Genomic DNA, 25,441 nt, shown 5'->3' with positions numbered 1-25,441 from the left:
CATGGCTGCGTATCCAATTTATATCTCCCATTATCGGGCAATGAGGGTTGAAAGTTGAAATGTTTCCTATAGGCAAGGGACGGTGTGTGGTCAAGAGGTCACTTGATATAAGTCTCCTAATTCATTTCTTGTGGATTTGACAACTCAGGAGGAATTATCAGATCCATTAAGATCCACCAGTTAACATGCGAAGTGTATATATCATGTAGTATGCAGAAAGAAAGTAAATGATAACACCAAATCCAGGTGAAAAGACCGGCGCTCTATTTCAATTCCAAACCAACGTGTCCAGCAACGTTTTAGCTCCATTCCAGGCATAGATATATAAACAAAGCAACCATTTATTCCAGAATGTATGGTTGACTCCTTAACGAACACCCCTCACGCTATTCAAAATGAGAAATTATACCATTCCAGTTTACCTCCCTGAGTATCTTATTGAAACAAAAGCTCTATAACCAAAAAAAAAAAAAAAAAAAAAAAAAAAAAAAAAAAAAAAAAAAATCAACAGCAAAGATATAAACAGAGCAATAGACAAGGACTAAAAAAAAGGCCAAGAAAGAGAAAAGAAGATAGAAGATAGAGAGAGGGAGCAGACGGAAATAGTTACGGAAACCAGTCACAAGGTACTTGTCGCATATCGATCAACAAGTCCATTATCATAATACCACGACAAATTTGCTGCCGGCAACGCATGGGCATAGTGATGCATCTCTGCCGGGGGTGGTAGTGTATGCGATGCCATCTGTGACCAAGCGTATGGGTCCATTACCATTTCTGGGCTGCAGGTGCTTGTGGTAACGGGAGGTCCAGCTAGTATATTACCAAGTTGTTCGCTCGCAAGGACAGCCCCTGTCATCATCCCTGTGCTCGCCGCCGGTACCCAAGTTGTTGCTTGTTGCGCCCTTCGCTGATGTTGTTGTTGCTGTTGATGCTGTTCTTGCTGATGCTGGATAGGGGCTGAGATGTTCGAGTAGATATCGTGCTCAGGGTCGTCGAAAGTAGCATCCCTTTGTAACTTTTGATGCAATGATCTCAGTATTTGCGAACCTTTTGCAGCAATTGGTGAATGATGTGCCATCTCATTCAGAAAATTCAACCCCTCCAAGAATGCAGCATTGGTAGGACCTTCGAGTTCAGAGTTTTCCGTAAAGGTTTGGACACCCTGGCGCGACAAGCGGATGTATGCTCTTCTATTCCTTCGAAGGCCCCTGACACACAGACTAAGGACGACGGATGCTTCCAATGCTACAAGACTGAGCAAAAAATACTTTTTGCAGCCACCAAGTAGCATCTCTGCAAATCGCATGGTTGATTGGATAGTATCCATGGTGCATTCAATGAGTTTCTTTTGAAGTTTGAAAGCTGCCTTTTGCTCTTTCACAGACGATAGGTTGGTGAAGTTTGGTTCATGCTGCATTCCAGTGTAGGGACGATGAACTGTAGTGAGAGTGCCAAGGATTGCTATGCGGAGCCCTACGCGTTTTAAGGGGATACTGGGAAGGATGTTGTCAAACTGTCCATCATAATCTGAGAGGCTATATGGCAGAGGAAGTGTAGCTATGATTTCAGTTTCAATACTTTCTGCAATGGCTGATGCTGAAGCAGGGCTTGGGACCCTAGGCTGTTCTTCTGGTGTTTTCCGAGAACTGAGCATTATCATTAGCCGCATTTGAATAATTCTATTGGTGAACGGGGTGGGGGCGCCAGGCACTGATGGTGCTGCAGGCAGCGCGTCCCGAGGAAGTTTGATGCAACAATATGTCTCAGGGATGAGCGGCCAATGCCCTTGGAGTATTGACATCCATCTACAGATGGAATAATTAGCTTAATATCAGATTAAAGGCTAGAGTTTTATATGAAATTGGGGCACACTGTTCATACCTATCCCACATGTAGATAGTACCGAAAATTCGCTTTCTCATTTCCATTTCAAAGTCTGAAACTTTTATCCTTGGATGCTCCAAGTGTAGCTCTAGAATGTGTGCCTCTTTGATGATATCTGCAAGGACAATCCAGGTTTCTCTGAACTTTGACTCATTTGTGAGATATGACGCGTAGTGGAACATATGTTGTATTGTTGTTAAGGAACTGTATCTTGGCCGAAAGGAATCGAGAATGCTAGCTGCATTTTGGCACCGGGTTTCCAGCTCGTTCAAGCTGCATTGTATTGCCCTTTCATGAGGGTAATTTGGATGAGGGAGAAGCTGTATACTGCACAGGCAAAGCCTGAGGACCAGGATCCCAAACTGAATGTCTTCACTTTCTTGGTAGGCCTGCTGTAGCCACCAAGAAGTGTACCGTTCCATAAAAGTTGGAGGATAAATCATTTCATATATCCAATTTATCTCTTGCAGAAAGTACTGAATAAGGAAGTCAACAACCTTCCTGTCTGGGAACAATTCAAGAACAGCCTCTTGACTACGCCGTGGATCATTAGGCGTGTTGTTTCTGCCAGGAGGGGGATAGAAAAAGCCGTCCAGAGGCCTGCAATAGTTTACTCAGTCAGCCACTTGAAAGGTCAAAGTGCAACATAAGAATAAACTGGACCACATACGGTGTTCCCAAAACCTCCTTGGCTAAACTGCTAGCACTTCCAGCCACGTAGCCCAAACTCTCTAGGATTTCCGAGTCAGTCTGCTCAGCATATTCATCTGCATCTATGTTAGAAAAACTATGTCCAGAGGCCCAAATAGGACGAAACGAACCACTGTTTGACGAACTTGGAGGTGAGATCTCCACAGGACTTCTATTCATGGATGAAGTGCATCTCTTGATAGTATGGTCATAGCGACAAAGATGAGCTCTGGAGCCAGCGCAGTTATTGCAAGGCCAATTTCTGTTGCACTGGGAATTGGTGAGTGCTGTTCAGGCGATTTGCGATATAAAAACTAGTTTGAGTATGCACATACTTTTTGCTTTCGTCGACTGCATTCTGAACACGAGCGTACTAGCCTTCTCCGACTGCCTTTCCGCGCAGGGGTCTCGGGAATCTGGGATCTTCGCATCCTGACGCTCACGGTGCCTGTAGATGTCTTCAGGGAAGCAGCAGGAATCGCCATTTAAATAAAAGAAGTTTGGAAGATATAAGCACATAAGGATAAGACATGCCCCCGTTTCCCATTTTAAATATCATGATCTAGGGCTGCCAAAACAATCTGCAGCGTAAGGGTTTTGCTTAATAGCCCTGTTTCCAACCGGAAGTAGCCAAACTGGTAGCATCACTAAAAATATCGCCCAAGCAGTTAGCTTTTTAGCCTCTAGTTAGCCAGTTGCTTGGCAAATTAGAGCTGGGACCCCTGGACAAACAAGCCCCCTAGTGTTATTTAGAGAGAAACAGCGGTGCGGGCACTTGGGCGATAGTAGTCTTCCGCTGCGCCGAAAGTGTACGGGCGAGGGCGTGTAGGGCTCTTTGAAAGTCAGGGACTAAAGCCAAGTAAGCCCAGTGAGATGCGGGAAAAGCCCTATATTTTTCATTCATATTGATTTGATAAAAGCACGGCGATCTTCGATGTGGAAATCTTTCATGATGAGTTGTATCCAACGGAAAAAAACCGAGTGCGTCCTTGGGAATTATCAGCCACGAAGCCACGATCGGATCCTGCAGGCTTTTCTTAAAATGGGATTCCAGGCTAACTGGAGGCCAAATGTGCACGACGCATCGACCCGACACAACTATGGTTTTGGTTGGACGTTAGATAATGCGGAGAGACCTACGGAGTACCTATTTTCTGGATTACAGTCAGTTAGGAATAAATGTCATTTTGCTCAAGTGTTGAACCAATAGGGGAACCAATGTGTGCGCTTGGGTCTCTTTCCACATCATTTTATAATAATAGCTCAATCAGCGACCGCACGGACGCGAAACATTACGTGGAATAACCATGTTTTCTTCCAAGGGGATAATAAATTCCCCTTTTGAGACCCCGACCACTCAACTGTTTCAAACAATTTGCGCGTTCTAATGTGGCATCAATGATGATGAAGCTGAGGTAAAAGGAATGCTATATGTCAGGAGCATCCGTCCATGCGATCCAAGGCTTAGCTATTATTTGGCAAACGACGATGCGCATCAGATGCTCGAGGCATCGAACAGGCTCTGCTAGATCTCTAGCTGGCACCACTCCCTGGAAAGGTGGGGGAAGATGGCTAGGCTTCTTGAGCTTTGGAACATGGGATCATTCGAGAAGCGTCCTGGACAACCCCACTAGTAACTAGCATCTAGTTTCTCGATAAGGCCTTGATTAATCGGCCGATCATCAAGGTGAGGAGTCTCGGAAACTTGTCACGTAGACGAAAACCCGCAAGGAAAGGCGCCGATCAATGTACTGTACTCCGTACTGTAGTTACATGTACGTTAGTTAAATCCGTCTATCCTATCGGTGAAAGCCGCCTGCCTGTCATGTAACTTCGGTTGATAACAAGAGGTGATTAAATTGTCAGCCCTCAAGGCCCAAGTTCCTGATAGCCAGACAGATAGCTTTCAGGAAGGCACGAAGTCATATGGCGTAGATCAAATAAACTTGTTAACCCCCTCGAGGTAACTAGATCACATCGACGTTGCGTTGCAGGGCCGGACGTACGCAGTTAACGCTTAACTATCGCGTGGGCCAGTGGAATCCAACAAGCGTCTGTCTTACCGAGATGCCTCCCACACAGAGGTAGTTAGTTAGTTATTTAGTAACTTAGTAAGTTGCGTCACCTTCCAGGCAGCATTCATGTTTGTCTTTTTTTTTTTTTTTTTTTTTTTTTTTTTTTTTTTTTTTTTTTCTAGCTTGAAGTAGCGACGAAGCCACATAGTTCTAATAATGAGAGCGGATGTGCTTCGATCCGGTGAAGGCTTAGAATTTGGATTCCAAGGGGAGAAGGAAAAAAAAAACAAAAAAAAAGAAAGGGTTCTTGTAACTAGTTGGAATCTGACCAAACAGCGTCCTGATCTAGCAGCGTTACGGAGTACAAGGGTAACAATATCCTAATAATGATGGGAGTTCACTGGTGCCGATCGCACCGTAAAAACCCCACTTTTTGAAGGCTTCATACCATACGCAGCGTACGGAGTAGTTGTGACAGAACAGTTTTCATTATTCTCTTTGAACGACGATGGGATGGTGTGTCTCCGTGGAGGAGGAGGCCGAGTCCAGGCCAAAATTATATCGGTCGTTGGTCATGGTTTGGGGAGTGAGTTGAGGAAGCCAAAGGGAAACGCCAGTGGTCATCTCCAGGTTAACATACATACTTGGAGGCAAGCTTTGGTTTCCACTCGGGATTTGTTCATTGTTGACAGTAAAAAAGAAATAGAGTTTCTTCGGGACTCCGTATTATTATTATTATTTGCTTCGACCATGCATGAGGCCGAGCGCAACAAGTTATGTGTGAGAAATTGGGGGTTGTGTGGCGGGGGACTCCGACCGATACTGAACACATAACCAGGATTCCCGGGAGGAAAACAATGGCCCAAATGATCAATCACACTACGCAGTACGCAGTACGCTGCGTTATGGAGATATGTTGTGTTACATGCAAGGGTTGACGCGGTCGACTTACTTGCGTAGTTAGGCCAAAGGCTGCCGTCCCGCTGACTATAAAAGAATGAAAATAAGCCCCAAAAAAGAAAACAAAAAGAATAGTTCTAGCGTATTCTTTTGGTGTGAGTCGTTTTAGCCTCTTATTATTATTATTCCAGAGGATTTTTGTTTCCAACCCTACCCTACCTACCACGGAACCCTCCCGCCGAAGATATTCACATAGAACACCCCTGCAAGTCTTCTAGTTCTACAAATCAGCACCACTACTATGCCTATGCGATACTTGTCACGCGTTGAAGCAGTGATGGTATCGTTCCTGGCTTCTGTTCCGCGCCTATGATGATGGCGCGGACTTTTGATGGCTTCCAGAGGTCCAGTAAGGGCCCATATAAACTTCCCCCTCGTTGGAAGCAAGCGGAAAACCTTCACCCCCCCCTCCCCCCCCAGTGTTAAAATAGAGCGTTAGACCAACCTATGAGAACTTTAGGTGAGATGGGGCGTCGACGCTCTTGCAAGATCAGCATCTTAGTGAAAGATCGTCCCTCCCAGCGGTTGCGAAGCCCCATCTCTTGCTTTGTCTCTTCTTCTTGTTGACCAATAAAATAATACGATGAAATAAAATAAGAAAAACGAAAAAGAAAGAAACAAAAGTGTGAAAATGAAAAGAAAGGACAGGAAAGTGAGGTTACTGATCCATTGGTGATTCAAGCGTGGCGTTCAGTCCCCCTTATTCATCATGCTAGAGTCGTCTTTTCCCGCTGGCTGGCTGGAGAGAGAGGGAGACACGAAGAAGGCATCCATGAGTAACGTAGTGGTAACTAGTAGTGGTGATTTACGGTGAGTCGCCCACTTAGCCACCTCGCCGCTTACCTACCGCTGTTTCCAATACGGATTCCATAGATGGCAATGCAAAAGGGGATGGAACTGGGAATCCACAATCCACAATGCGTGGAACACGACTCCTTGAAGCAATCGGAAGCTCGCGCGCGCCTGGCTTTAGGGCAAAATACTGTGTCATATTCTTGAACACGATGCGAGAATGCGATGGAAGCCCCATTCTTCCGTCCTCGATACTGCGTGCAATAATGGTGGCAGATGGGGGCAGATGGTGGCAGATGGTGGCAGATGGTGGGGTTTGGCAGGCCGCCACATTGGCAAACACATTAGTTAGGGCCTGGATGGAAAAGGCGTCAGTGGCAGATTTGCATAGCAGATCATTTCAGTGATCAAAACCGGAAATTCAATTCTGATTTCTGGCCGAATGGTACAATATTCCACAAACGGCTGTGCTTCGGCCCGTTCGTCGATGCAAGTCTCTCCACTAGTTATCCGTGCCGACAGAAGAACAAAATATACCTTTTCCCAAGAGTTGAAACAACAAGTCATGGTAAACTTTGGACGCTGTGAAGGACGCGCGTGGAGGCGCAGTTGAAGCATACATAGCTGGAAGTCTTTTTAAGCCTTGCTTATTGTTGATGGGAGATTTTTGAGGCGCAATCCGATGATCGCCTGCCAAACATGGTTGGAATCAAGTTTTTATTTTTTTTGATTCTCCCAGTTATCGACAAAAGTAAACCTGATATAGGGGACGACTCCGGAGAATTCATTAGCGGGAGAAGGGCTAACGTTGGGACACCAAGCACACAGTGCAGAACCTTGATACTCACCGCCGGATCCATGCGTTGCACAGATAGCATACGTTACCAGTGTTGTAGGCTAATTAATGTATTGGCTTTCTCCCCATCGCGGCGGAGGCCTGGCCCGGCTAACTGATGCGGCTTTGACGACGCTTTTTGGAGGTAGGGTAGGGGGTTGCAAAACAGGGAGGACTTCTGAAATTGACATCACTTGGCTGAAGTTAGGAATACAAGCTTTTTCCAATGAATAATTGAGAATGCACCGCCTAGGCCCGCCAGTGTCACGGAAATTTTCACCCAATTTACCAACAGGTTCAAGTCAATATAGATTGGTACTCGGGACAGGCAGATCCCCCATCCTACCCTTACTACTGTATGATTACACGAATAGAGGCGGATTTAGACGCTGAACCGCGCGCCATTTGGGTATATAAAAATCCTTGCTAACAGAGAAACCAGTGAATGGACATCTATATCTGAGTTGTGATGCATTGAGGGATCATGTCAGGAAAACTACCCTGGTTCCCTGACGCCCGTCCTGTGGTACTTGAATGCTAAATGCCAGAGGGCTGTCTGTCTCCGCCTGGAAGTTCCGCCGGTCGACGTCATTCTGACATTCAGATAACTATCATTTGGTTAGCCCCTCCATACAAACACTGGGAAGATGACGTCGTTCCTAGGCCGAATGTATTACATGCCTCCGCGTCCTCCCTTCAGACAATCATGGAAGGGAATTCTTTATTTCTGTCAAAAAGTTGTCTATTCTAATCCTGAAAAGTACCAGAAACAGTATCTAATCAATCGCCCGCAATGACTGGCAAGGCAACAGAAGGGTTTCGTAAGATGAAGGGGCTTGTGGAAGGCGTGCAGCCAGGCGAGCAAAAGATCGCAGACCTCGCTCGCGATACTGCAGACGTTCATTGGTCTACACCGTTCACGACTGACCATGGCGTCAAAGTGAGCAATACGGACCAGTGGCTCAGGCTTGCATCCGAACATCAAACAGGTCCAAGCCTCTTGGAAGATCAGATTGCTCGTGAGAAGGTCTCAGCTGCCTACCCACCGTGTCTCGCTTTCGTCTAAGTTGTCTGAACAGTATATGCTAACGATCAAGTTAGATCCACCGTTTTGACCATGAAAGGATCCCAGAACGTGTTGTGCACGCTCGAGGAACAGGTGCTTTCGGGCACTTCAAGCTTCTCGAGAGCGCAGCAGATGTTACTTCTGCCGGAGTGTTGACTGACACATCGCGGACTACTCCGGTGTTTGTTCGGTTTTCCACCGTCCAGGGCAGCAAAGGCAGCTACGATACAGTCCGTGATGTCCGAGGTTTCGCAACTAAGTTCTATACGGAAGAAGGCAACTGGGACCTCGTGGGGAATAACATTCCTGTTTTCTTCATTCAAGATGCTATAAAATTCCCGGATATAAGTAAGTATTTAATCCATCATCTCTTCATCACATAATACATAGTATTGATATCAACCTTGATATTAGTCCACGCTGTGAAGCCGGAACCTCATAATGAAATTCCTCAGGGGCAAACCGCCCATAATAACTTCTGGGACTTCATGTATATGCACCCTGAAGCTACCCATATGTTTATGTGGGCTATGTCAGACAGGGCTATTCCGCGATCATTTCGGATGATGCAAGGGTTTGGCGTCAATACCTTTGTTCTAGTGAATAAACAGGGGAAACGGCACTTCGTTAAGTTCCACTGGATGCCAGAGCTTGGGGTTCATTCGCTCATTCCCGACGAATCATTTAAACTCGGTGGCCAAGACCCAGATTTCCACCGTAAAGATCTGATGGAAGCAATTGACAACAAGGTGTACCCGAAATGGAAGTTTGGAATCCAGGTTCTTCCGGAAGAGAAAGAGCATGACTTCGATTTCGATATTCTCGATGCGACTAAGATTTGGCCGGAGAGCCTGGTGCCTGTTCGATATATTGGGGAGATGGAGCTTAACCGCAATGTTGACGAGTTTTTCCCTCAGACAGAGCAGGTTGCTTTCTGTACTAGCCATATCGTTCCTGGAATTGAATTCTCCGACGATCCTCTGCTCCAGGGACGTAACTTCTCCTATTTCGATACTCAAATTTCCCGCCTTGGTATCAACTGGGAAGAGCTCCCTATCAACCGCCCAGTTTGCCCTGTCATGAATCACAACAGAGATGGTGCAATGCGCCACAGGATAACCCAGGGAACCGTGAACTATTGGCCGAACCGCTTCGAGGCCTGCCCACCCACCAAGCCCGAGGATGGAGGTTTCGTCACCTACCCTCAAAAGGTAACACAGAGCATCAAAGCTAGGATGCTTAGTAGCAAGTTCCGTGAGCACATCAATCAAGCGCAATTATTCTACAATTCTCTCTCGGATTACGAAAAACTCCACGTCCAGAATGCCTTCTGCTTTGAGTTGGACCACTGCGACGACCCTATTGTCTATAACAGACTTGTCGAGCGGCTTGCTGAAATCGACCTTCCCCTCGCCCAAGCCGTTGCCGTCAAAGTCGGCGCGCCCACCCCACAAAAAGCCCCACGAGCTAATGAAGGTCAGAAGACAATAAACCTCAGCCAAAAATACATCAACGACCGCCAACTGGCCACTCCCACTATCAAAGGCCGAAAAATCGCTATATTGATCGGAGATGGCTACGACTCTGTCGCCTTTGGCACGGTTAAAGCTGCAATTGCCGCCATGAACGCGTTGCCCGTCGTAATCGGCACGAAGAGGCAAGCCATCTTTGCCGACCATGAGGACAAGGATAGCAGCAAGGGCGTGATTCCGGACCACAACTATATTGGCCAGCGCTCTACGCTCTTCGACGCTACTTTCATCCCCGGTGGCTCGCATATCAAGGAACTGGGCCAGCTGGGCGCTATCCAACACTGGATCGCCGAGCAGTTCGGACACTGCAAGGCTATTGGTGCTACGGGCGAGGCTGTTAATCTTATCGCGCAGGTTCTGAACAACCTGCCTGGGCTGGAGGTATCATCGGCCACTTCAGGGCATCCAGTCGAATGGTACGGTGTTGTCACGTCCAGCAAGCTGCACGAGCCCCACAGCTTGACGGAGGGGATCAAGATGTTCCCCGAGGCGAGGGATTTCTTGGGCAAGTTCTTGTATCAGGTTTCGCAGCATCGGAATTACGAGCGAGAGATGGCAGGGTTAGCGGATAAGGTCCCATTTTGAATGGAAGCGGATCGGTTGAAAGCTGGTGGAATCAGGACTGATAATGAGGAATACTCAGGCCTCGAAAAACAAAAACAGTCACTGGAAAGCGTACCGAATGCAGATTGAAAACAAAATCCTAGGTTTGAAGTTTTGCCTTCCTGTCTTCCCATCTTCCCCAAGTTATTTGATTAGTAGCCATCTGCTACGTTGCTTCTCACACAACTCAACACACGAAAATGGCAAACTAATTCTTGAAAATGTATGATATATGCGTCTTTTTTTCTTCAGAAATAAGTTGCTCTTAATAATTGAACAAAGTTATTTTCGATTCTATTATCGAGACACGTTCCTGCGGTAATTGGTGGCGTCTGTAGCATGCTGATTAGTACGTTTCTGTCTCCGTGAGTGCTGCTACTTAACTATCCCTAACCCCTGGAAGAGACGAGAGCCACTGATTTTAAGAGAAGACCGGGAGGATTTAGAACTGAATAAGACTATTAATTTTCAAACCTATAGACACTTTATGATACGGTGCGCCGTAAGGGAAATATTTGATAGGATGTCTCCCAAAAAAAAAGGCACACCCAACAACATAATCAGAAAGAAATAACAAATGAATGGCATATTGGGTATATGTACGAAAAGGAAAAGAAAGTAAATTAATCATGCGTAGGAGGCAATAGCAGCATCAAGAGATGTTTCGCTAAATTCCAGAAAGGGAATGAAGAGAGGATCGATCCAGCAACCCAGTCAATGAGGAAAGGATATAGTTGAGACAATGTCAGTTCCCGGCAATACAGATGGTGTATATAAAAACATAAGGGAATTGAAGGTTGTATGTAGACAAGAAAATAGAACAGAGATTTTCGCCGTGCATATGTATTGAGACGAACGAAAATACCACCAAAAGCAGGGACGGGGAATAGCAAATAAAGAATGGGATATTATCAAAGCCCCCATCATCCTCTCACGCCCATCTCCACACAGGCCTCCATACATCTGCCTCCGTCTCTCGACTATGCGCCATAGTCTTCCTCCTATACATGCCATTCACGCCAGCACTGTCGTTCCCATCAACGCTTGCGCCACCAGCCGCACCGGAAATACTGCTCATATGGCCCGTGGCCGACGTCTCGCCCGAGGACAAGGCAAGGGGATCCACATGTCCGCCGCCTTGCAGCAGCAAGTTAATCGCCGCCGCAACATCCAACGACTCGCCCGTGTCTGTGCACTTCAAAGCCCATTTGGCAGCGTGCTCGTCGAAACCAAGCTCCTTCACCATCTTGTGCATGGCGATGTCGACTGGATCAAGGACTTGAGGGGCCGATGAGGAGTAGCGGCCGCGGGATATCTTCTCTTGAGCAATAGTCTCGGGGGTGGAGAATGTGCGTTGGTGTTGCTTGGGGATAGATACAGCGTGGAGAAGGGGGAGGGATGATGGTGCTGAAGTGAGTGCCGCGCCAGGTGGGGGCGTCGGTGATTCGAGGGTGACGGTTGGCAGTGGGCGTGCAGAGCTGGGAATGGAGTCGGGTAGTAGTTTTCTTATAATAGAGGCATCGGAGATGGGTGTATTTTGAATGCTAGAGCTAATGGGCTGTATTCCTCGCACTGTTGTATCGATTGGGTGTGGGACGGTTGCTGGTGTGGGTGGAACTGGAGTGCCTGGGTGCTGTTGGCCCTTACTATTACTGGGGTCAAGGTTCTCGATCACAGTAGAGAAATGAGAGATTGGCCTCTCGTCTGTGAAATTTGTAACCGGAGGGGTCATCTCTAGACTGACATACATGTCAGAACCCTGAGACTCCTTTCGTTTTCGGCGAAGCTCCGCAGCAAATCCAGCTTGGCGTCGTCGGCTTGGGTCGCCAGGTGGCGATGACAGAGAGCATGAGGATGATTCTGAGATGTTGCGAGAGTGGCCGCGGTGTCTGGCGATAGGGCTGGGGGAATGTGGCGGTGGTGAGTTGGACTTCGGCGTCCTAGATGATGCGGGAGTGTGTGTGTTTGATAATCTGGATTCGTAGACTTGGGACACTGCTTCTTTCAAGAATAATCTTGGTGCACTGCCATAACTCAACTCGGGCGTCTTCCATTTCGTCCACCCGTTGGCCTTTGCTCTGGAGAAGAGAGTCTCAATTGGTGCTTCGGGGTTGATGCTGGTGAGAGCAAGAATAGCGGACGGCCCAAGCGTGAGAAGATACTGGGTCCAGCTTTCTGTTGGTTATGTGTGAGCACAACTTCATAAAGGCTGCCCGAGATGATTGGAATGTTAGCTGCTTACCTGTCAGGGATTCCTCCTTCGCAACATCACCATCTGCCACCTTTAAGCCATCAAAGACTCCAAAATCTCGAGCCTCCTTACACTTCCCATGGAACATCTGCAAAAGGACGCCAAGACAGGTCCAAATTTCCATCATGTCATAGAGTTCCGTCGCCGACAATCCTCCATGATTGCCCTTGCTAAAGGCAGGCGGCGCGTTGAATAAAACGCTATGCACCCCGGCCGGATATTGTATGACAATGCTGGTGCCACGGTTTTCAGCCTCCGCAAGTCGACCGCCATTGAGCCAGTCGACTTGTGCAGTGACATCATCTTCTCTGCTTTTTCCGCAGCCAAATAACTTACAGAAAGTCCACACTCTCCAGAACGCTTCGTCAACCTCCGCGCAACGAGCGTCGTCTAACCCTGCCAATGCTCTGGCTGTATCGGGTCGTAGAAAGCTCTCGCAGCGAACAAGGATGAGAGATTTCAGAGCGACCATGGTATATAGGTCGCGCGTGTAATGCTGTATGTATAGATTTGGCGTGTATTCCGGCACAGGCATATCAATATCTCCAGCTTCATCACCCTCGGCCTCCCAAGGTGGGCATATCTCGCGCAATTCCCATGCAGCAGGGGACATGCGGAACAAGGTATCTTTTATGAGGGTCAATGAATGGTCTTTGAAAACGGAGTAGAAGGCCTTGTTGATGACCGCGAGATTAAACAAGTCCTCAAGGTTGTCGATCTTCTGCATGATCTCGCATATAACACTCTTTGCTACCTCGTTTGGGATCGGTTCGCAGAGCATGGCTTTTGACCCCGCATGCTCGCAGGCGGGGGCTGACTGGCAGTCATCGAGCTTGAAAACGAGTGGAGGTGCTTCTACTGGATTATCACTATCGTTGTTACTGTAAGAATAACCCTCCCGAGTTGGTTCTGGCTGCGCTGGATCAAGCCTATCGAGACCCGCCATGACGTGCTGTTTGGGGCTGCTGTGATCGTCGAGGTTCGGGTGGTTTGTTTGGTTGGTTGGCGACTCCACCACGGCGCTGAGGTTCACAGGGCCCCGAATCGACTTGGCGCTGAGCTGCGTTCGTAGGCGGGGCAGACGCATGCGAAGGTTACGCTCGACACTCTCGGCCCGTGGCTTCGTGAACATTGCCATGCGGTTTATGTTTTCTGCGAGCTTCAGATCGTCTCTGCCATTGTTACTGGGAGCCGTGCTATTCTTTGTACTACTACCATTTGCACAAACTTGCAATGACACTTCTACTTGTGCCTGCCACGATTGTCGCCTGTTATCATCTTCTACTGACTCGCTTATGGTCGGTGAAAGTTTGATCTTCCCTTTGCCATTCCAACTCTTCTTGGGCGAAGATCGCTTGGTCGGAGACACAACTGAATACGAACCAGACCTTCTCCAAGACGAACGTCGTTTCAAAGGCTTAGGTGGGGTATCTGCAGGAAGCTCAGAAGAGGAGCATTGATTATGCCCTATCTTCAGCCAACCGGTTCTATTTTGCATCGGCATGGATAGAATAGAAAGTTGTTCTTCTAGCTCAAGGGTAGCCTTGTGCAGAGACGGAGAGTTGGAGAGTGTGTCTGACCCAGAAGCTTGCCCCGATTTCGATTTAGCACATTTATTAGGCGATACATGATGAAGCCCTGAACGACGGAATGCCTCGTCCAGAATATCGAGGTCAGATGGTCGTGGGTCTCGCGGGAGGAAGAGTGGTTTGCTTGTCGGTTGGATTAACCGACCGCAGTGGGAAACGGAGCCCATGGGCTCTGGTCCGGAGGTGCGGCGGATGGATAGCGGGGGGATTTTTATCACTGGTTCGGGAGGAAGAGGTTTATTTCTTTGCTGTTTAGGGCTAAACTTGTATTTAAAGGTAGGAATCCGCCTCAAATCAGAATCGTCGTCGTCGAACACGCCAGCAGTAACGGGAGATATTAACGAATATCCCTTGCTGCTTCTGGAACATCCCTCTGTTGATGGTGCGACGGGGATTTGAGGAAATTCCTCAGAGTATATACTAGATCTCGAGGAGCTTGGGCTATTCGGTGCAGAGACACTCCTACCGAACTCGGACGATGTGGCTGAACCACCACTTTTCCCAGGTTGGTCCAAAAGCGGGTCTGTTTCGACTTGAATGATCTTGTCAAAGGAAGGAGGAACAAAAGCTCGCTGAGGCTGGGGCATATCGATTGACAAGGGTGAAACTATGGTCATGGGCTCTATGGACCTCGAATCTCCAGAGGAGGCTGGGATGGCTTTTCTCTGAACAACCGAACCCACGATCGGCGATACCTTCTCAGTGGTGTCTCCCGCGGATATGCTCTGTAGCGTGCCAATACTGGAAACTTTGTAGAATGGCCGATTCCGTCCAGGATGCATGGGTGGTGGGCTAATATCGCAAACCGGTGCCAGGCTGCGATCTAAAGTTTGGCTTTGGTGTGCTGCTATCGGGTATGAACCCCCTGTTGGAGGCATAGGTGAGGATTTTGGTTTAGTATACATTGAGTCCAATGCCTTTGTATGCTTTTCGGGGCTGGGTGTTCGTGGTGCAATCTTCTCAGGAAGATGTACGCTCTCCAATGCATGTACATCAGAGGATTGAGGTGAATCCCGTATCTTAATCCAAGCGAGGGTTGAATTCAAGGGTGAACGATGGGATAAAGGTTGTGCGCTGGCCTCCAATCTGCTATCATTTTTAAGCTCTAAGCTAGTAAGCATAAGAAATGAGTCAGTGGATTTACTGCAATGTAAATCTACTGATTCGCTCTCCCTGTGCTTCATAGTGCTATCTTTCGATTTCTTTGACATGGGAGACCAGTCCGTCGAGCGAGCAGCACGCATAGGCCATCTAACTTGAAGCGCTCCCATTGAATAGCGAGACTTCTTTTCCTTGTGCTTCGTCTCTGGTAATGGGGCGACATTATTCGTCGGGCGCGGATTGAAAGCCATAATCATCACCAGTGAGCGAGATTGAGTATCCTGGCTGAACTCATGTTAGCCTCGATTTTGGGTTTTTGAGAATAAACGAAGCATATCGACTGTGGAGAAAGGAGAAGGCTGGTGAAATTGGAGACAAAGGAGGGCGAAAAGAAAAAGGCCTCATATGAAGCCTTTGCCCAAGCATTGACCTACCCCTTGCGAACGTATCTTTATTGCTAAAGAAAGGCAAAAATATGGAGCAATTGGTCCTTTAGGATTGAGGAGAAAAACTATGGCGTCCACAATCGCAATCGGAGTATTCCACAATCAAGTGGTATTATACACCAGCAATTCACCCTCCGAAAGGAAGTATAAATTCCAAATGTACAAGAATAATAATAAACATAAACCCTTGTCGATATCCTTTCTTCGTTCCGTTCCTTTAGCTCCTCCTCATTCAAACTCCAACAGTCGTACAGCAAGCAGTGATGTCAGGTAGAGTATTGAACAGCAATATATAACAAGCTGCCTTATATGAGTCAAAAGTATAAGAGTACCAAGAAGCAACCTTAAAGAGAAGGGAAGAGATTCGATAAGAGACTGTTGCACGGCAGGGCGTGTGAATATGTATGCGAGGGATGGTCTGGTCGCATATAGGCGCAGCACCCCGACATAGATATACGACCCAAAGGCAGTTAACTAACTGGCCATTCCTCTGCCGTCGCAAAAATACCCGAAGGGGGAAATAAATTACTGTACCTTATCCGCCCCATAAGATCTATTAGCAGGCACGGCAGCAGGTGTATTTCCAAGTGTATTTCTCCTCGCTGATAACATATGCGAATCACTCCCCCACATTTTGGCTTCAAAATGCCCGAGACGACAACAATGTGACCACATGGATACTCTCAGATCCAGGGGCATGAGGCATATTCAGTGATGGAGCCAACCCCATCTGCATCTGCCCTGCGCCATCAGCTGCAGGACGGTTCAGTCGCAGCAGCCAATAATGGCTCCGCAGCACAGATTTCTGGAGGCAGGGCAGGATTGAGTCCAAAGTGCCGGGGTATTTTTTAATCTTTAGGCTGCCGGCACCAACGAGTGGCGTTGCCCGTAACTATCGTTCAAGCCGGGAGAACCCAAACAGGGAGTTGGTGTGTTGGAGCCATCCAGATGTTGGGGTTGGGAATTCAGGCCCCCAGCCCCCGCAAGCCCCCGTCCAAACGGAGAGGACCTGTACTCCGTAGTCTGTACTTACTACAGCGTAGTTATGTGTAACTAGTTATGCATGTAACTAACTTACGGTAGCTAAACCCTTTAGCGTTTGGAATGGTTCGTTAAAATACCTCATTTCATCTCTATACCCCGCGAATAAAGACTTCGGGTTGAGCGCGAAAAATGGATCCCATGGAAGTAGCAATGAGAGCCTGGCCAGATTGTAGAAATGACTCTGAACCCACTGTAGTTGACAATAATGACATCAAAATAAAGAGATTCCTAAGATACGAGAATACGTGGGTGGGTGAGTACTCCGTCCGTACTGGGAAACTTCTCAAAGGGTCCAAGGTTGGGGGCTGAGTAGCTTGGTAAGGAAAAGCCGGGAGCTTGCTTTTGTCAAAACCCAACAACTACTTTTTCTCAATTCTATTTTCAGGCATTTGCCATTTCTCTCGGCTTTGATGGCGTTATATTTGAGTGATTTCCCCTCTATATCACCACTAGTGCTGCTGCCTTTGGATTTTATATTTCAATACCGTTCCTTTGTAGACAGTGTCCGGCATATAGCCTAGATATCTGGTCGGTATTTTCCCTTCGCCGGATAGGCGAACATCCCAGTTCCCCAACTACTATAGGTGTAGTTGGTGTATCTATATTAATATGGCAGCTATGTACTGTAGCAGTTGGCTTCCATTAATGTTCATGAGCTTGGATGTCAGTAAGAAGATGGCCAAACCAATGAACTGTGCTGTGCCTCTGCTTTATTCAGTGATGTTTTCTTGTCTTGTCTGAAAGCCGCGCGAAGTGTTGCGGCAATTCTTTGTTTCTCATCGGAGTGTAAACAATAAATAATCCTCGAAAAAGGGCATGATAAATAGTTAACCTAACACGTTGGCCCGTAGCAAGTGGCAGAGTTGCTTTTACCAACAACCAACCAGTCTTGGGATTTCTGACCCCCTTTGCACACCAACTCTTTCTCAGCGTCTAATCAGCCTTTTGTTTCCCTGTTTGTCAATGAGAATGTGGAGAAATATCCGCGGGGACGGCATTCTTTGTTTGCGACTTCGAGTTGGTTTTTTAGCATTTGGTGGGGGCGGAAAATCATTCTTAATTTTTGAGGGTGTTTACAGATACCGTCGGCGATGATGAGATTCCAGCTTTGCAGAGCCAACAAGGCCCTAACTAACCAAATAGGCTCTGACCCTAGCGGCGATTGGCCTTGATGGTATGGTATGAATCGACTTCATAGAGCCCGAAGGTTAAAAATACGAGACACCAGCATACCATTCTCTCTATTCATAATATAGCCCTTTTCGTAACTTTGTGGAACATAAATCTCGACCTCAAGGAAGCTTTTCACCAGCTGTTGGTATCCTTGATGGTCTCCAGAATGAGAAGCAAAACAGAAACGAGCACAAGCAACTCATCCGTCAAATCGCGTGTTTGACACCGGGCCACAAGAAACACAAACGAAGAGGCGAAGTATAATTCCTCACGCGTCTCGACTATCCAGTCAAATTTCGAAACACGGACTTTGCAAAATCCTTGAAGAGTTGTAGGTATATTTTCCGTTTTCTTCGTGGTGTTGGCACAGGATGTGTTCTTGGATCTCGGTTTCAGCGATTTAAGCTCATAGAAACGCACTGGCTGATCTACTGATCGGTCTGAAGACTCGTATTTTGTGCTGGGCATGGCCTGGCTGGTCAATGGTCATAAAGCCCAGAAGCAACTTTCTTCGTATCTGTCAGCTGTTTCAGCTCATGAAACACGACATGATGTTGTGTCTTGATTCGATGCCCACGTTCCATTCCGTTCTGAATTTCTCAGCATGGGAAGAAAGTAAGAAACAAACGTGGACGGGGTTTTAATTAGTCACCAGGGTTAAATCGAATAACGCCTTCTAGACACATTTAAAGGTAGATAGATGATCTATATGGAGATATGTGTACACTGCACATTTATATACTCATAGACATGTTTTCTACCAACAGCCACAAAATAACTGTAAGGACTTTCAACTGCCTCCCATTGTCGTTCACAACATTGGATATTCCTCCAAGAGGACCCGGACCAAACTAGAACCCCACGCCCCCTTTACCAATCTTGTATCTATCTCAAACGCAGCTCGTATATTTCCCTTGCTGATACACTTGGGAAAGTCCACAAAGGGTGATTTAACAGCAATCTAAGGTGGCTTGGATGATGCGACGCGGGAGCGAACAGGTCACTTAACGAAAAAGCATGGAATGCGTTGTGTCCCTACGATCGAAACGCGAGAAGAGGACTTCGGCTTTTCCCGTTCAAGCTGAGGAGGCATAATCTTCAAGACGGAAGCATGGACAGTGCCAGCTGAATGAGGAGCGGGACGATACGACTTGTCACCATCATGATTCGGGCTCTGCAGTCTATGTAATAATAATATCCGGGTTTACTGCGGGGGATAGTGGGACAAGATGATTTCCCCATCTGCAATATTAATGGGTATGTATGTACATGTATGTACTAAGTTACCTCTTCCAATAATATATTAATACATCAAGTCATTTCTCGAAATCGGTTTGACCTACAGTCACATGATGATTGTTTCCCGGCGCCACTGCCAAGAACTTAGTGTGGTTATATTATTGGGGCAAATCACTTCTAATGACAACGGGCGGGCCGTAACTTTCCCATTGTAACATGTAACTTATTGAAAGACGTGTCTATTTGTAGTTAGTAAACATATTCTATCACCAAGCGAGCCACTTTGTACAACCACCCTGCCAAAATTTATATGTAGATTGACTTACCATGGGTTTTATGTTTGTTTTAAAAGTCACTCTATAATATACAAATTTTGGTAGGGTGCAACAAAGTAGCTCGCTTATTTGGCACGACTCGCTTAGAGAACCACGTTATGCCTCTTTATCTTCTGCATAAGGCCAATCAGGCGTGCATCAGAGGATCTCCATGGAAGATTAGACATCAATAGACATATAGAATGTTTCTTATTATCTGATGTGACAAAATAAGCCAACAACTGAACAGTTGTGTCGGCTGAATTTCTGTTCCTCGCCTGCAGCTGTTGTTTGCCGGCAAACAACAGTTGCTGAGACAGTGTAGGGTGTGAGCCTTGACAAAACATTGCTAACCACAGGAGTCCCATACCACTCAAAAAAGATGAGGTCCGACTCTTTCAGCCTTAATAACGACGATAGTGCTTACCCATTAAACTTCCGCTACTACAATTCAGTTATTATTGTAGAGGGGCAGGCGTATGATGAGGATCCACCAACCTGTATTCACTATTGGATTGAATAATGGAAAGTTACCCTCATCAATAGGACAGTGGACAAAGATACAGAACAAGATCTGGTTCTTGCCCCTGGATTCTATTGGAGGCTCTTTTTTCACCTGAAGTTGAAGGAGTTATTGTGCTGCAAATACCCACACAGAAGCATTGTATCAGATGATACATCTGTTGTGGTATCAGTTGCTCAGCTTCAAGATAAACTCACTCAACAGTTTGATCAGACGAGTATTGACTGGCCTGCTATTGAGAAACAGCTTTTTGAATGGGGTGATCACTTTCTTGCTGGCAAGAGAATGAAACTCATGATACTGTTCAACTACATAGAAGACAGTCAAGGTTCAACAGCCAGTTGCAGAACAACTAACAAATGAGATACTTTCATCTGCTACTCAGGGCATGCTTCAAAATCTTGACTGAGAGATCACCACGGAGGAGGAATTGACTGAAGAACCTGCTGCCTGGAAACATGTCTATGCGTTAATGCGCTGTCCTGGATTCCTGTGAATTAGAGCCACATTGTTGGCAGGACCCTTACGGGAAGAAACACTATAAACTCTATAGAGATGAACTTTTGAGCCTGGTCAGGTATGTGCAGAGTGGGAAGAAATTAGATTCTCATGAGGATGTGCCTGGCATGATCCGCGAACAAATCTATAGGGCAGAGAGGTGACAGCTTGAAGGACAAAAGAGTCATAATCACCTTACATCTGAGTCAACCTACCCACCGATTACCATCACAAATGTCCTCCCAACACAGACCCCGCAACCGGCTCTGTCATCATCACCACCGGCCTCGGAAGGCACGCACGTCGTCTATTCAGCCAAGCCTCCGCGTCTTAATATAACAGGTCTTCGTGATGCCAATGTTCAAGCATACTGTGACTGGCAACAATCGCAGGTTGGGAATGTATCGTGGAAGGATGAGTTTCGAAAAGCGTGTGATGTGGCTCTAGACGATGGGTTAGATCTGGACCAGATTGACGAACTGGGTGACCCTGAATACTTCAAGAATCGGGGTGTGAAATGGGGTATTGCCCGTAGATTTGTTGGGGATATGAGATACTGGGCGGACAACCATAAGTGTAATGTTGAGGGGTGAGAAGACATTTATTGCTAGCACATGCCATAGACTTTGTTTGGTTACCTGACTATCTATCTGCTTTCGTACTTATGTGATCTATGCAGCCAAGGCATGCGGTTTATATTCTTCAATAGTGACACCTGCATGCCGAAAGGGACCTTCGGCACTCCGCACCCTTGAGCCAACAACACTGACACACCACTCAAGAAAAGCATCAAAACCTTGACCTGATGTGAGGATAAGCAGAATATGCTCGGGCAGCAGAAACAGCCCATTGTACTCATTATCATCGCGCGGGAAAATATTTTCAGTCGGTGTCGTCAAGGGATTCAATCCTGCAAAATTCGAAAAGTCCTGAAGTCTCGAATCTGAGATAATGTCTACAAATTGTAGGCTCGTATCTTTGTGCGAATGTCCCTGATATCAAATGGTAACCCGGTTGTCAGGATAAGTAGAAAGCCTTCGTCGCCTATCGAGATGTTCCGGACTTTACACTGAGACTGACAGATGTAATGTACATGTATGTACATGTCAGTAATTATTTGCAATCCTTGATTCTTGCCACTGAAAATCTCACCATCGTGATTTTTCAAGCTTTGATAGTGGAAGATTTGTTGTCCTCAGTGATGGGGCGGGAAACCGATAATCATGTGACTCTAGGTCAAACCGATTTCGAGTAGTTAACCAACTGTTTTTAATACCAAAACTATACAAACAACTTTGTTCCTCAACTTGGAGAGACGTTCATTGCCATTTCTGCGGCAGACACCGCCCCACTAGGCCTTCTGATGGCCTCATGCAGCCTGCAAGCTACCAGCGATCCCTTTCATTCCTCATCATCTGATTTGTCCATGCATTTAACTAAACTAATCCCTCCATTCCAACCATGAAGTGGTGGACAGACGCTTAAACCGTGCATCTTGGCAGCGAAAGGCCTTGGCCATGTGGCTAGCACATGAGATCACGTTAGTGTTTCGGTGCTAAGTGGGCTGAGGGATTTATAAATAGAAACCGTTGCACAACCCGCAGGCAGGGCTTGCATAGGAAATTCTGTTTTCTTGATAGGATAGGGTTAAAATACTTGTATAATTGAGGCCTTGCTAATGAATCTATTGGCAAGCTGTTTTGCAAAGAATTGAGTGAGTGCATGAGAGCATTGTTAGATGATCTGATACAGCCCTTGAAAATCAGCAATTAGCACAGTTTTAATTGTTATTCATAATATTCAAATTGTAAGAAATGAAAACCTAGTTTCAACTGCTGCTTTTATAGATATAAAAAATGCTTTTGATTATGCTTCAAAGCTTAAAATGATTCAAATTCTCAAGAATTTGAGATTGCCAAAATCTTTAATAGAATGAGTAAATGATTTTATATTGTGATCTAGAGTTGTTCACCACATGCAATATGTACACATAGCAGCTAGACTCTTAATATCAGCCAACTACTTGTTACATTGCCAACAAAAGTCGTGATCGCAGAAGCTGCAAATTAGGCAGGCAACTTTTGTGTTGTGCAGCATTGTAAACATGTTGCTCTCTTCTTCGCACGAGCAGGTTGGGGGCTCAAATCGAGAAAAAAAGAAAAGAAAAAAGGAGAAAAAAATAATTGAGAGTTTCGGGAAATTTGCATACCGCTAGTTCTATCCCGACGTGCATGCATGTAAATTCCCCGTGCATGTGCATGGATAACGGAAAAGGGCAGATCTCCAGGACCATGCTATCCTACTCAAAGCCGGCTTTGAGCACTTAAAAGAGAAGTGCCAGGAGGGTGTAAATATCCGAAAATAGTCGCTTGACAGGAGTATTATCCCGCAATTCACTTCCGCCAAATTGACCGGCTTTTCTAGAATAAATCCCGACAGTAGCGGCAACTCCATCCATATCGACCACTATAAACTAACCCGATTCATCCGGCCCCCATGGGTGTTCTTCTTAGGTTTCTATCCAAAAAGGGAACCCGAAGAGGTACCGCAAGGCAAGAAAAGAAAAAGAAAATATAGTGGAGATTTTATCGTAGTTCCCGCAATGGAGCAACAGTGCCGTGTGGGGATTGTGCCGTACGCAAAGTGGAGTTGGTACTGTGTAGGCCGAAGGGGCTGACATCACTCTTCGGTTCTCAAGCTAAGGTATATACCCCAGATCATGCCGAATAGATTCCCCGTCAGCACTCTCTTTTCTGGTGGAACCATTGTGAAGCTGATCACTGAAACCATTGGCCAAAGCTTCAGGCCAGCTATGATAATGGGAACGAAATCCTAGTTCGATATGGTTATTATTAGCGTTTGCGGGGAAAGATACATGTGGATACAAGCTCCACACAACAAGCGGGGCCAAATTATGTTTCAATCGAAGGTTTATCGCGCAAATCCGCGCAAATTTGCGCATAGAAAGAAACAACTTATAGTTCCTTTCCTACGTGTAATTGATCTCTAATGGGTAGGTTGAAGAAATGAAGAAAGGACCGCAAATGTAACCTACCCTAAACAATGATTGCTGAATCGCGTTGGCATCCTGGCCATTCAAAGCAGAGATAGTTACAATAAACAGCGCTGTACTCCATCCGGCACCGACAGTCTGATCTATCAGAATCTTAGAAATAGTATTCCAGGTATTCTTTTCTTGGATGGGCTCCTGTGTTTCTTTTCGTTCTGGTTGATTCGTTTGGACCCCACCGTGTGGCACCTCTTTGGCAGTCGTGTTGGAGTTGGAGGTTCTTTCACTGTTGCCCTCCATTGCCGCCGGAATCCTCCTGGCATTATCCTGAGGTGACGCGGGAAATGTGGCTTCGAGATAATCCTGCCAGAGGACCATAAACGGCGTAGTGATAAGTGTACATATGATGAAGCGAATCAATTCAATGTAGTCGAGAGCAAAGGTAGCCTTTACGTCCAACACCGAATTCACCAGCGGCATTTAAAAATGCCGCACAAGAATTTAGTTAGCATTATTTTTTGGTTACTTGCGCGACTTTCATGTTCGTGCTAATAGAGGACAGCAGCAGTTTGGACCTAACATGTTCGCCACGAAAGAATGAAATTCCGTCAATAACGAAATGAGCAAAACAAACTCGCCATAAAACCAATACTCTGCGGGATATAACGAAACCAAACCCGCCAAGTTTAGGAAATAGACAAGAGGGATATCCCTCGCCGTTAAGCCAGTGTCAAAATGGTAACGTTCGGATGTCTAAAAATGAAGATAGTAGAGAGAATTCAAAAATAACTTACCCCATGTCGATACGCCGTTATCGCTTGAGCTATTACGTTTGAACTGCCATTGAGAACGGCAGCCTGAACGGTGGTCTTGAAAATCGCCGGGAGTGACATAATAGTCGAAAGTGCGCAAATAACTGTGTGAGAAATGGTGAAATACTAGGTGGCTAATTAGTATGAGCTTTCATGCATGATTTGTTAAATAAAATTGGCAACTAGGCTTCCTAAAATGAAGAGGCTATTCGGAGGAAACGAATGAGTGATCGTACGAAGCGATTTGACTATTCAGTTGAATCTGGAAGATCACTTTAATTCGCGGAAGGAACAATAAATTCTCTCTTCGTTTGTGTGCATGAAATGTAAGGAAAACCAGACTTACAAGGAACTCTTCCTCCTTCACTTGTATAGGGTTTTGTTGCTCCTGGAGAACTTGTGAAGGGTCTGAGCCCCCGACGAACAAATAGGTGACTCGGTAGCAAAGGAAACACAATCCTTTCCGTGTCCTTGCTGAATCACTCACTTAGGAGTTCATAGCTAGCCCTGGAGCGAAGTGCAAGTCAACGAAACGTTTCCTTTGACTAGCTGTTTGAGGCAGCTTTTGATACAAGTCGACTTATGGGAATGTCAAACTCAAATTTGCATGTCGCAGGTTTCGTATGGAAGGAATGGTATAAACAGCCTGACATGGGGCCAAATGCCGGTACCGTGTTCCACCCCGACTTGGGTATTAGAGAGGGACGTTGAGACTTAAACTGTCCGTCTCGTCGATATGCGATGTTGATGAGGTGTCCGGAACATACGAAAGAAGCGCTAAGGGACAAATCACGGGATCATGCTTGCCCTAACTGGCTAACTACCCCTATCTCAAAACTGGACCACGCAAATTTCTTCTTTATACCAGCTTCTGACTTACTATGTGCAGCTCATTACAATCTAATGCTAACTAAATATCAAGAGTGTTCCCGAACTTGGTATAATTGGTTTGTTCAATATGAACTGGAAGCGCGTATTTGGGCTGTCTCGAATACAGAGATGCGACTACGCAGTTGCAGTTGAGAGACTCTAGGCTAAATCTTCTACTGGGCAACCGTGCT

At 46.3% G+C, this 25,441-nt stretch overlaps 7 protein-coding genes across 11 annotated transcripts; 2 read left to right on the top strand and 5 right to left on the bottom strand.

Moving 5' to 3' along the window:
• Positions 1–6: 6 nt before the first annotated feature.
• On the bottom strand, positions 7–4,612 carry BDBG_05309. 2 transcript variants are annotated; one of them, XM_031722082.1, is made up of 4 exons: positions 2,913–4,612; positions 2,558–2,847; positions 1,885–2,487; positions 7–1,808 (listed from the first exon to the last, which is right to left on the bottom strand). In XM_031722082.1, the coding sequence occupies exons 1-4, from the start codon at positions 3,060–3,062 to the stop codon at positions 620–622; spliced, it is 2,232 nt and encodes a 743-aa protein (XP_031578887.1). In that variant the 5' UTR covers positions 3,063–4,612; the 3' UTR covers positions 7–619. The 2 variants fall into 2 exon arrangements, with proteins under 2 accessions (XP_031578887.1, XP_002624540.2); XM_002624494.2 differs by having other exon boundaries at positions 2,558–2,839.
• A 139-nt stretch (positions 4,613–4,751) lies between these two features.
• BDBG_05307 (catalase A) lies at positions 4,752–11,475 on the top strand. 3 transcript variants are annotated; one of them, XM_031722079.1, is made up of 5 exons: positions 4,752–6,362; positions 6,426–7,046; positions 7,173–8,206; positions 8,281–8,593; positions 8,660–11,475. In XM_031722079.1, exons 3-5 carry the CDS (start codon positions 7,973–7,975, stop codon positions 10,360–10,362), a joined length of 2,250 nt encoding a protein of 749 aa, XP_031578884.1. In that variant the 5' UTR covers positions 4,752–6,362; positions 6,426–7,046; positions 7,173–7,972; the 3' UTR covers positions 10,363–11,475. The 3 variants fall into 3 exon arrangements, with proteins under 3 accessions (XP_031578884.1, XP_031578883.1, XP_031578885.1); XM_031722078.1 differs by having other exon boundaries at positions 4,752–7,046; XM_031722080.1 differs by lacking the exons at positions 4,752–6,362; positions 6,426–7,046 and having other exon boundaries at positions 7,129–8,206; positions 8,660–10,745; positions 10,812–11,475.
• Positions 4,872–7,663, bottom strand: BDBG_05308 (uncharacterized protein). Its single transcript, XM_031722081.1, has 3 exons — positions 7,193–7,663; positions 6,882–7,101; positions 4,872–6,699 (listed from the first exon to the last, which is right to left on the bottom strand). Exons 2-3 carry the CDS (start codon positions 6,960–6,962, stop codon positions 6,376–6,378), a joined length of 405 nt encoding a protein of 134 aa, XP_031578886.1. The 5' UTR covers positions 6,963–7,101; positions 7,193–7,663; the 3' UTR covers positions 4,872–6,375.
• On the bottom strand, positions 10,646–17,054 carry BDBG_05306 (F-box domain-containing protein). The gene is made up of 2 exons (XM_002624491.2): positions 12,623–17,054; positions 10,646–12,555 (listed from the first exon to the last, which is right to left on the bottom strand). Exons 1-2 carry the CDS (start codon positions 15,576–15,578, stop codon positions 11,312–11,314), a joined length of 4,200 nt encoding a protein of 1,399 aa, XP_002624537.2. The 5' UTR covers positions 15,579–17,054; the 3' UTR covers positions 10,646–11,311.
• Positions 17,055–17,198: 144 nt separating this feature from the next.
• BDBG_05304 (uncharacterized protein) lies at positions 17,199–18,519 on the bottom strand. The gene has a single exon (XM_031722077.1). It carries the CDS (start codon positions 18,450–18,452, stop codon positions 18,117–18,119), a length of 336 nt encoding a protein of 111 aa, XP_031578882.1. The 5' UTR covers positions 18,453–18,519; the 3' UTR covers positions 17,199–18,116.
• Positions 18,520–20,518: 1,999 nt separating this feature from the next.
• Positions 20,519–21,151, top strand: BDBG_17246 (uncharacterized protein; the record flags this gene model as incomplete). Its single annotated transcript, XM_031725013.1, has 2 exons — positions 20,519–20,528; positions 20,733–21,151. The coding sequence occupies 2 exons, from the start codon at positions 20,519–20,521 to the stop codon at positions 21,149–21,151; spliced, it is 429 nt and encodes a 142-aa protein (XP_031578881.1).
• Positions 21,152–22,304: 1,153 nt separating this feature from the next.
• On the bottom strand, positions 22,305–25,112 carry BDBG_17245. Of its 2 annotated transcripts, none has more exons than XM_031725012.1 (4): positions 24,727–25,112; positions 24,363–24,506; positions 23,614–24,143; positions 22,305–23,390 (listed from the first exon to the last, which is right to left on the bottom strand). In XM_031725012.1, the coding sequence occupies exons 3-4, from the start codon at positions 24,046–24,048 to the stop codon at positions 23,238–23,240; spliced, it is 588 nt and encodes a 195-aa protein (XP_031578880.1). In that variant the 5' UTR covers positions 24,049–24,143; positions 24,363–24,506; positions 24,727–25,112; the 3' UTR covers positions 22,305–23,237. The 2 variants fall into 2 exon arrangements, with proteins under 2 accessions (XP_031578880.1, XP_002624534.2); XM_002624488.2 differs by having other exon boundaries at positions 23,614–24,015.
• Positions 25,113–25,441: the final 329 nt, after the last annotated feature.

Source organism: Blastomyces gilchristii (assembly GCF_000003855.2).
Source record: "Blastomyces gilchristii SLH14081 genomic scaffold supercont1.10, whole genome shotgun sequence".
NCBI lineage: Eukaryota > Fungi > Ascomycota > Eurotiomycetes > Onygenales > Ajellomycetaceae > Blastomyces > Blastomyces gilchristii.
This window is presented reverse-complemented; position numbering and strand designations above follow the sequence as displayed.

Coding starts and splice junctions, on each gene's coding strand:
- BDBG_05309 (XM_031722082.1), bottom strand. CDS start 3,062: ATGGCGATTCCTGCTGCTTCCCTGAAGACATCTACAGGCACCGTGAGC. Junction 2,848..2,912: donor GCAGTCGACGAAAGCAAAAA/GTATGTGCATAC, acceptor ACCAATTCCCAG/TGCAACAGAAATTGGCCTTG. Junction 2,488..2,557: donor AAGGAGGTTTTGGGAACACC/GTATGTGGTCCA, acceptor AAACTATTGCAG/GCCTCTGGACGGCTTTTTCT.
- BDBG_17245 (XM_002624488.2), bottom strand. CDS start 24,461: ATGTCACTCCCGGCGATTTTCAAGACCACCGTTCAGGCTGCCGTTCTC. Junction 24,016..24,362: donor TAACGGCGTATCGACATGGG/GTAAGTTATTTT, acceptor TTGGACGTAAAG/GCTACCTTTGCTCTCGACTA. Junction 23,391..23,613: donor TTCAGCAATCATTGTTTAGG/GTAGGTTACATT, acceptor ATATCGAACTAG/GATTTCGTTCCCATTATCAT.
- BDBG_05304 (XM_031722077.1), bottom strand. CDS start 18,452: ATGCCCAGCACAAAATACGAGTCTTCAGACCGATCAGTAGATCAGCCA.
- BDBG_05307 (XM_031722079.1), top strand. CDS start 7,973: ATGACTGGCAAGGCAACAGAAGGGTTTCGTAAGATGAAGGGGCTTGTG. Junction 8,207..8,280: donor ATCAGATTGCTCGTGAGAAG/GTCTCAGCTGCC, acceptor CGATCAAGTTAG/ATCCACCGTTTTGACCATGA. Junction 8,594..8,659: donor TATAAAATTCCCGGATATAA/GTAAGTATTTAA, acceptor CCTTGATATTAG/TCCACGCTGTGAAGCCGGAA.
- BDBG_05306 (XM_002624491.2), bottom strand. CDS start 15,578: ATGATTATGGCTTTCAATCCGCGCCCGACGAATAATGTCGCCCCATTA. Junction 12,556..12,622: donor GAAGGAGGAATCCCTGACAG/GTAAGCAGCTAA, acceptor CATAACCAACAG/AAAGCTGGACCCAGTATCTT.
- BDBG_05308 (XM_031722081.1), bottom strand. CDS start 6,962: ATGCTTCAACTGCGCCTCCACGCGCGTCCTTCACAGCGTCCAAAGTTT. Junction 6,700..6,881: donor GTTTCAACTCTTGGGAAAAG/GTATATTTTGTT, acceptor TTTTCCATCCAG/GCCCTAACTAATGTGTTTGC.